The sequence below is a fragment of the Chanos chanos genome, chromosome 2 (genome assembly GCF_902362185.1).
Source record: "Chanos chanos chromosome 2, fChaCha1.1, whole genome shotgun sequence".
Lineage (NCBI taxonomy): Eukaryota > Metazoa > Chordata > Actinopteri > Gonorynchiformes > Chanidae > Chanos > Chanos chanos.
The window spans coordinates 24868912-24879059 of NC_044496.1; the positions used below are offsets into that span (position 1 = coordinate 24868912).

The window sequence follows — 10148 nt, forward strand, 5'->3', positions numbered from 1 at the left end:
AGGTCTCTTGGTCACACAGAATTCCAAGCAAACTGTGCAGTAAGAGACCCTTAATGATTTTATTATGCCCTAGATCCCTGAAAAAGAAGAAGCCAGGTAATGGCATGTTAACACATTTTACAACAAGTCAACAAATTGATGAACGGAGAGAGAACAGAAGAAGTCCTGACATATCCCAGTTTACAAAATGAGAAGCTTCAAGTGACTCGTGGTTATCAAGGCCACAAGGCAGCTTATAAACTAGACATTGCATAACTGTAAGTGAAATGTATCCCTATACACGCTGAATTTAAATAAATTACTTGGATCCTTTTAAAACCGTGAACTCTTGGTTACCCTTATAAAAGCATTGGTGTTATTTTTGTGATAGAGTAGGCTGAATGGATTTTGGATGGACGATGCTAGGTGCATGCGTAAGTGTGTGTTATCCAAATCAAGCACCTTATTTACAACAGAGACCATTTGATTTAAAATAGACAGAGCTTTCATTAGAGGGCATTTTGTTTGGGATCAGAATCTCCATTTTTAGACTACAGTCATACGTACTGGCTAAAACTAGCATTGACTTGGCGTGAGTCTTTGATCTTTTTTTATATAATGTATTGACCTGTACATGACCTGTGTATTGCTTATTATGATCATCAGGGGATTCAGAATCGGTACAGCATTTATTGAAAACATAACATAATTATACTGGGGAAGAGATGAATTTTAATTTCCTATTTTAGTTGTTTCAATTATTTTCAAGTCTGTTCTCCACAAAAAGCTTTTAATGTGATGTAATTAAAGAAAAAAATTCTTTGGGCATTTAAAGGCACTCTCAAAAGAGTTGACCACACAAACAAGTAGTGTAAAGTTTTGATGGAATTGAACTTCACCCTTTTTTATCACATAATCTATCTGTCAGCCCTGCACCTGGTACTGCAGGCAGATGTCATTTGAGGAATGCAGAGTGTATTGCTGATCAGTGGTGTGTGAATAACCACTCCTGGCTGGATGTGTCTGTGAATGAGAATGGTAGAGAACATGAAGACAGAGGCTTTAGAGCAATGTGAGGTTAGCTGTCTGACTTAATGCCCTGGATCAGAGACTACCACAGACTCCAGGGTGCAGGGAGAGGTGACAGGGAGGTCAAGCTTTACTATATTGTTTACGCCTAAGGATGGCTTATTTTCACTGCCCTGGACGCTCACATGCTGCTAACCCCCGTATCCACTGCTCCATTAAATCCCCAGACTGAGAAGGCCCAGAGTCAATGTGTCTGTTGTGAAAATTAAACACTACCTTCCTGAAATAGCATCAGACTCCACGCAAACAGCTTGTTAGGGAGGGGATTTATACAAGTCAGAAACAAACACATCTCGGTTTTGCATGTAGATGATTTCATAATCAGAAAAAAAAAACATATGCCAGTCCCCACTGCAACTGTGCAAAAGTTAGATGACTGGCGAGTCATCAAATGTGATGACTTGAATTCTTGTAAGTTACCAGATTTGGAATTTGAGTACTGAAATTGAAATTATGAGTTAGAACAGATTTGGACAATCTTTCAACAACATAAATATTCAGTCTAAAAATGGTCTAGTTTGTTATGCTCTCAGTGCGAGTACTGGTTTTTACTGACTTGATTGAGGACAGTGATGGTGCCGTCTGAATTCCCATCTGTCTGCGTGTCTACAAACTATCTAATACTAAATGTAGAGCAATAGATGTTCAGTCTTGCTCCCTACAATCATATTCTAATCTAGATAAATGAATGAACTCCACCACAGATGACTGGACAATACAGTGGTGGTGTGTACTCAGGCTAGTGGACGGCCTGTCTGAGCTAAACTTAGTCAGTCCAAAGCCTCTTAAGTGAGAAACTGTATAAGTTCCTTTCCGTGAGCACCGTCCATGAATAAAGACACTTACTTAAGAGAAAATCCCCAGCTAAGGTTTTTAATTCTGTATGAGCAATTATGTGAGTGGCACAGGAGAGGCTGGCTCTTTGGGCACAGGGACCTCAGACACTCAGTTGCCTCTGACACCTGGCTGCACATCACACTCACACCCAGACACACTCACACACACACTCTCTCTCGTCTTCACTCTCCTTCTGGCATAGAGAGCGCATCTTCCAGTTGCAGCCATGTGTGACATGGGAGGACTCGATAACTTGGTGGCCAACACGGCGTACCTGAAAGCCCAGGGCGGAGATGACAAAGAGATGAAGAAACGGAGACGCAGTTTGTCCCTCCCCAAGCCTGAGCAGTGTGCCGCAGTGCGTTCCTCCATTCAAAAAGATTTTGAGTCTCTCTGTGAAAGACAGCCCATCGGAAAGACATTCTTTCGACAGTTTCTCTTGGCCTCCAATCCAGAGTATGTGGCGGCTGCGGAATTCCTTGACGAGCTGTACGACTGGGAGCTGGCAGAGGCCGGAGCCAAGGACAAAGCCCAACAGAACATCATCAACAAGTTCTGCAAGGCCGACTCCAAAAGCTTCCTCTCTTACCTGCCAGGAGACGTAGCTGACAAGTGCAAAGTAGTGTCAGAGAAAGACTTTGAAGAGGTGATGATGGGGAAAGTGAAGGAGGCTACCAGGGAGTTTCTGAGGGGGAAGCCCTTTACTGAATACATGACCAGCATGTTTTTTGACAAGTTTCTCCAGTGGAAGGAGTATGAGAGGCAGCCAATCACAGAGAAGTACTTCTATGAGTTCAGGACTCTAGGAAAGGGGGGATTTGGTGAAGTGAGTGTTTCTTGTCTTTTCTTGGCTCTGTTAATGCAGTTAAGGTCAAAACAATGAGAATATACTAGTGATTTATTTAACAGTAGAAATGGGTAGCGACTTAGGAGATTTTCCTACTATAAAACATCATTTTCAATAAAGGATTAGACCAGAGACAGACTGAGTCCGTAATCACATGCCCTCGATGAGAGAATGTCTGTCGACTCCATAACTGATAAACGAGTTTCAAGATAACCACATTAGTCTGGAAATTAATTAACATTTCTGTCAAAGGTCAAATAAAATTTAGAGCCTCTGACTTCCTCTCATTAATCAAACAGAACATTGTTTGCTTTTACAATCAGTGTTTGAGCCTGCGTACAGGTAATCCCCCTCCCTAAGAGATTCACTGCAAAGTTGGTTCAGAAACTTAATCACAGCACAGTGCCCATGTTATTTTGGTGTATTCTCTTTGAAACTGTCAAGATGAATGATGAAAGCACACAGAAATTCAGGAGCAGCCCTTCATGGCAACTTATTTAGTGCTTCTCACTGTCTTATATTCTCTAACATACACACATAGTGAAATATATGTGCTTGACTGTACTCACGTTTTTGATAGTAGCCATCAAGTGGTCAGAGGATTGTGAAAAAACTAGAGCTCTACCCTCGGATCATCACTATTCACTCAACAGTGCTGTTGTCTCTCGCTTTGGGATTGGCCACACATTCTAGACTAATGAGGTCAACTTATAACAAAATGTTCATTATGCATTAATTTAAAAATACCCACCTTTCAACTATGAAACCTGACAAACCACGGTAACCATATCAGTCCTGCTATTTGTTCTCCATGTACTCCCTCAGGTGTGTGCTGTACAGGTGAAGAACACAGGTCAGATGTATGCCTGCAAGAAGCTTGACAAGAAGCGTCTAAAGAAGAAGAACGGTGAGAAGATGGCACTTCTGGAGAAGCAGATTCTGGAGAAGGTGAACAGCCTGTTTCTGGTAAATCTGGCCTACGCCTTTGATACCAAGACCCACCTTTGCTTGGTCATGACGCTGATGAATGGAGGGGATCTCAAGTACCATATCTACGACATGGGTGAGCGTGGCATTGAGATGAACCGCATCATCTACTACACTGCCCAGATCACCACAGGGATACTTCACCTGCACGCCATGGACATTGCCTACCGTGACATGAAGCCTGAGAATGTGCTACTGGACAGTCACGGACAGTGCCGTCTGTCTGACCTGGGGCTGGCGGTCGAGCTGAAAAATGGCAAAACCATCTGTCAGAAGGTGAGAAGTAGAAACCGTCCTGTGGTGGTGTAATTATATCACCAGACCATGACCAGTTCATTTTGCTCTTTCCTGCTTGTCTCTTGCTTTCTATCTTGAACCAGTGTGCTGAAATCTTGTCATATCCTCAGGGTCAATGATTTGGTCAACCTCTGCACACTTCCAACCTTTTCAAAATTTCACTTGCTCTTAAAGAAACTGAATTTACTGGGTTCTAGGCACATCTGAATGTACATTTGGACTCTCTCACTCTTCTTTTTCATTCTTTATCCTCTAAGAGTAATACTGGGACAGCCTCAGGGTCATGATCAGGCTTTGCTTCTTGTTCCTGCTGTCCCTAAACTCTCTCGACGTTTCAGCTATTATTGACGAAATTCCAGAAAGTTCCATTTATATGAGATGTCTACTGTATATCTGAACATATTCCCCATCTAGTAATGTCATCTGAGGCAGTCTTTTAATATGCCTGTGCTCATCTGTCTCTGGATACGAATGCGTACAACACTCTGTCAGACCCACATCCATTTCACTACACCTCATGTGTTTTCTCTTAGATGGTTAGGGCACTGCAAAGGGCCCTGCACATGCTAATGCTAATCACAGTATTACCGAAATCCAGCACTGATCTGTCCATATGCAGAGCTTTGCCACAGCAAAGTCTAGTCTAGTGAGAGTGGGATGGCTTGACCTCAGAAAACAGTGTACTCAAAGAAAGTGCTTTACCCCAGAGAGCTTCTCTTAACCAATATCTCACTTTCTTTTCTCAGGCTGGCACTAGCGGGTACATGGCACCAGAGATTCTAAAGCAGGAATCCTACCGTATGTCTGTAGACTGGTGGGCTTTGGGTTGCAGTATCTACGAGATGGTGGCTGGACGCCTACCTTTCAAAGACTTCAAGGAAAAGGTGCAGAAGGAAGAGGTGGCGAGGAGAACGTTGGAGGACGAGTGCAAGTTTGAACACAACGGTTTCGATGAGCTGACTAAAGACATCATCTCTCTGTTCCTCAAGAAGAAGATTGAGGATCGTCTCGGCTGCAAGTAAGGAGGAGGGTTTTGGCTTGTCAGTGGGCCACTGTTTGTTGGGTGTTGTATATTTGAAATATCTTTCAGTGTTTGACTTCTTTGGCCTCATTCTTATTTTAGAACACAGCTTCAAATTCATTTCATGATCCAGCGGATCTGCTGCACTTTTATCTGCCCCTCTCAAAAACACTGAACATTTTTTAATATGTTATATTTATTATATTTCATAGTTATTTGAATGTTCTTGTGTACTTTACTGTTTAATCAGAAAGTAAATCCGTTGTGATGTATGGGTATGTAACATGTATCTGGGCATTTGCCAGTGTCCCTGATTTTTTTTTTTTTAAATCAAGCATGCTTATTTTTTATCCATTCACCCAGAAGGACTACAACCTTTTCAAGTCATACCTGTTCAAAACAGACTCGTTGTTTTGCTTTCCCTGTGATGCTTTTACACCTGGTCTCTGAGCCAAGCAGGCCTACAGGTCAAAATGAGGACACTACTGATCCAGCTCTGGCCACACTTTAGCCAAGGAGGTAGATGCTTTACTTAGAGAGACTTGGCAGTGAATATTATGCACTGTGTCAGAACAAGTAGCCAGGGGCTCCTGTGTGTGTATTTAGCCTGTCCTTCTAAGGGTACTCCAAGATGAATGAAAGGACCAGTTTGAGAAAGAGCAGATGGTATGAAGGCCTTGTGGATTTTGTGTTGTTGGCGTGTTAATAACCCACAAGGGTGTTTAAGCAAAAACCTGTTATACAATAGGCATATTGCTCCTTTTTAAATAAAGAGTTTTCAGCAGGTGACTAATTAGGAATGACGATGAGGGGACTCATTAACATCAGTTACTGCACAAGGCCATCTGTCTGTCAGTCTGTCTGTCTTTAGTCTGACTGTCATGTTTTAAAGTGTTATCCTGACATATCTGACCCGTTTGTCTGCTACCAAATGTCTCCTTAGGGGTGATGACCCACGAAAACATGAATTTTTCAAGTCAATCAATTTCCCTCGACTGGAGGCAGGGCTTATCAACCCTCCGTGGGTTCCCAAGCCCAATGTCGTCTATGCCAAGGACATGGGCGACATCCGAGATTTCTCAGAGGTCAAGGGGGTCGAGTTTGACGCTAATGACGAGAAGTTCTTCAAGGAGTTCAGCACCGGTGCAGTTCCGATACCATGGCAACAGGAGATGATTGACAGTGGACTCTTTGATGAGCTCAACGATCCAAACAGGAAGGAGTCATCAGCAGGACTTGAGGATGAGCAAAAATCAAAATCTTGTATCTTGTTATGAGCTGAGAAAGCAAACATAAACAAAAACAATAAGCACCATAGAAAGCATTATTTAAATGACATTACCTTTTTTGTGATGTGAGCTCCTTATAGCACTAGCATGTGGGCTCATTATAGAGTTTTGGTCAGTACCTCAGATGGTTTATCGATCAATCACTTGCATTTTTAACTTTTTTGTAAAAAAAAAAAAACCCGCTCAAAACATTTCATATATTTACCATGTGTATAATCGTGGTGATTTTTTTTCAAATATGAAATTCCCAAACTGACATTTTTAAATGTCAGAGGGTTTTTAAGAAAGGCCAATTTCTTGCCAGTGCATGGTCTTCCATATCATGGATAATCTGGTTTATATGGTTATTTATTGTCAGAGGTGGCACAACTAAACAGTGTCAAATGTCACTGGTCCTTTAGACAGGATATACAGATATTTTTGCCTTGTCAGCCTGATATGAATATCAATGTTCATTGATACATAAACATACTAATGGATTTCAACATATGACAACTAAAAACACTAATACATATCAGTCTGCTGAAATGACTGATCAGAAACATTTTGTGAAATAGTTATTCAGACAGTTGTTAAAATGGCCCATATGTCCACAAGGATGCACTTACATATGAACGTTCACTGATTGCACTTTGGTACAGTAAAAAGTTATTGTAGTGTTTCTTGTTCAAATTAAAACCAAAAGACTTTAAAGTTCCAGCTGCAGTTTTCAAAAGAGGAATTCTTACTGGTTATAGCTAGTAATGTTGACTGTGGTTTTTTGGCTGGACCAGAATGAATACAACTGATCCTGTGGCAGAGTTATAAATATTATCCACCAGAAGGTGTCAGTATTTTCAAAAGTGAAAGCATCTCCATTCCTGAGGACCCACCTGACAACACATTCTCTCATCTTCTCCCTGGCCTGTACTAACTCCAGCCTGGTGATGTGAGGAGAAGTTGGCTGAATCTTGTTTTGGTGTGGCCTTAGGTGAAGAAAGTCCTGCTGAGTGGATTTAGAAGAATGAAGTTTGGAAGCAGTGCTTTACACAAATACATCATTTTAGCTCAGTATACATCAAGCTTGTTTGCCGAAGGCTATCTTCAGTTATGAATCCTATCGAACAGAACAGGAAACAACTGCAAAGCATTGTATGATGGAATAAACAGTGTGTCTGCATAAATATTTAGCTCCTCAGATGTCCTAATGAAATATCTTACCGCACAATCCTATGTGCAAGGAACGCATTTAATAAGCTATTGATTCATAGATCACATGATCTGTCAAAGTGCTCTGAGAGTGATGTATGTGCATAACTTGGACTCATTATGTAACTGAGACAGTTCATTCGAGTGATGAGTTCTGCTATCATACCACAGAGCTACACGAACAAGGTATGTAGACAAGACATATGTGACGTGCTAATTTAATTTATAGAAGGTCTTCTTCACTGTATAACTGACTGTGGACATGTGTACTCATTCATCTCAAAAATCCAGTTTTAATAAGTAGATATTTTACTTTGGAGGTAGTGGAGTGAATTGAAGGGGATTTGATGCTGTCAGGCAGTCATTGGGAAACTGTTTCAATCATTTGAAAACAAATAAAATGTTAAATGCCTTTTATGCTTGTGTTTATTGCCAAGCTCTCCCTAAAGAACGTATTGTTGTCACACATTGGCACCACATTGGCTTGTAACAGTCACACATTTCATTCATTGGAATTTTTTACCTCCAGCTGGCAGGTCAAACCAACCTGGAGCAGTAAATGTGAAAAGATGTTTCCAAGATTTCCAAACCCCTCCAAGCCGCTAGTCTGCTCCTGACCAGCAGATGACACTGTGTGTTAAAACAAAATTCTTCTCAAAGGAGCGATGTACATCAACTCAAAGCACATCTCTCCCATCCTAGACTTGGCTAAGTGTTACAGGACTGTTCTAAAGTGCATTCATATATTTCACTTGTTCTAATGATGCGTGAGATGGTTTCAGCAGCAGACGTAAAACGTAACAGTCAGAGAGAGAAGAAGTACTCATCATAAGAGAGAGTCAGGGAGTCGGCGGTATTAGACAGGACGCTGGGTTTGCCCTTGCGGGCAATATTCCTGGACGCCGCCTCAAAGGGGTGATAAACAGGTTGACCTGAGGCGAGTGGAAAAGCCGGGGGCTACAGGCAGTGCGGTCTGGCTGAACTCTCAGGAATCTGAGTCACAGGAGTCCACAGTCACCTCTAACACCTCTGTTATTCTATACCACCCCACCAGAGGGCATCGCCCAAAATAGACGGTGGTTTCACTGGGAAAATAAGACATGTCTATTTGCGTTAACGAGTGGAGAGAAATATTTTCTTCGGCAACTGCAGATGTTCGTGTATCAGCCCTTCCTTTAGGATGGAATGTCTCTCACTCTCATTCACGCTGTAGTCTATGTGTCCATGTGTGTTTTTGATGTCGTACTTTGCACTCATCAAGAGGCTAAGGAAGCATCTCCACTGGAATAAAATCTATGAGCTGTAAATCAGCCTGGTTTCTTTAAGACCAAGTATTGTTTCAACTATTGATAGCCTTTAAGGATGAGAGCAATCTATCATTAAAGTAAAAAATGAGTCAGAAATAATAATTTGTCAGAACAGAGCAATGCAGTCAGCCAAGATAATTTGCACATGTTTGCATTCTGCCATGGTTTAACACCTTTTGCAAATTATTTCATCATCTCTAATACATTTTAATGTGCAGTACAAAAAAGGACTGTATTTTGGCACTTGTAGTGTATTTGAATAGAATTTATGCTGACATGTTGTTTGAGAAATGGGATATGTCAGTGGTGTAAAAACCCATAAGTCTTATGATAGTTTTAGAGTAATTTACAGTACAAATGTCCCGAGGGTTTAGTGGTGGTGTAGTGAGAATCTGGCGTTGTGTCACCCCGACCACAATCTGCTGGTCCTCTTCTGTGGTCATCTCTGTTTACATGGAAAAGACAAGGTTCCGATTTCAATGCAGCGCTAAACGGCCCAGGCTATATGATTCCTGCCCTCCAGCCGTATTTAACAACCTGACATATGGCTGCGAACACATCCCACCATGAAACCCACTACCTCCAGTCTGCAACCTTGCATTTCAACAGACCTCCAGTTAATTTTGATGATCAGCCTTGCTCCATGGAGCTAATATGATTAGTGAATCAGGGGCTATAATGGGTTAGAGAATCAACACAAACACACACGGAGACACACACACACACACGTTTTATGTGGAATGTGGTAAATGTTCGGGTCTGTGAGAGCTAAGCTAAGACCCTGTGAAGAGGGTGTTCTGTGAGGAGCTTAGAGGAGCAGTTCAGATTGAAATCCAAGACAGTGTAAGATAGCTATAGAGCGGCACGCATAACAGGGGCCGGGGGAGACATCTGCAACTGACATGACGACAGCAAGAACTCAGAGCAAGATGTCTTGGAACATATTTTTTCCAGTCCTGTGTGTGTGTGTGTGTGTGTGTGTCTGTGTGTGAGTGTGTGTGTGTGAGATAGAGAGAGAGAGAGAGAGAGAGAGAAAGAGAGATTACGATAGAAACAGTTCCTGGATCCTCATAAGAGAGAGTCATGCAAGCAAAGCACAAAGCTACTTTAGCTCATACATTACCATTAATGCAAACTTTCCCCTCTCTCTCTCTCTCTCTCTCTCTCTCTCTCTCTCTCTCTCTCTCTCTCTCTCTCTCTCTCTCTCTTTCTCTCTATTTTACAGACACACCTAAAGACACACGTATGTCTGCTTTGTTAGCTTGAGATGCAAAAGAGGGTGTGTGTGTGTGTGTGCATGTGTGCAT

General features: G+C 41.8%; 1 protein-coding gene across 1 annotated transcript; it reads left to right on the top strand.

Moving 5' to 3' along the window:
- Nucleotides 1–2131: 2131 nt before the first annotated feature.
- grk7b (G protein-coupled receptor kinase 7b) lies at nt 2132–6334 on the top strand. The gene is made up of 4 exons (XM_030766960.1): nt 2132–2731; nt 3578–4015; nt 4783–5054; nt 6001–6334. Exons 1-4 carry the CDS (start codon nt 2132–2134, stop codon nt 6332–6334), a joined length of 1644 nt encoding a protein of 547 aa, XP_030622820.1.
- Nucleotides 6335–10148: the final 3814 nt, after the last annotated feature.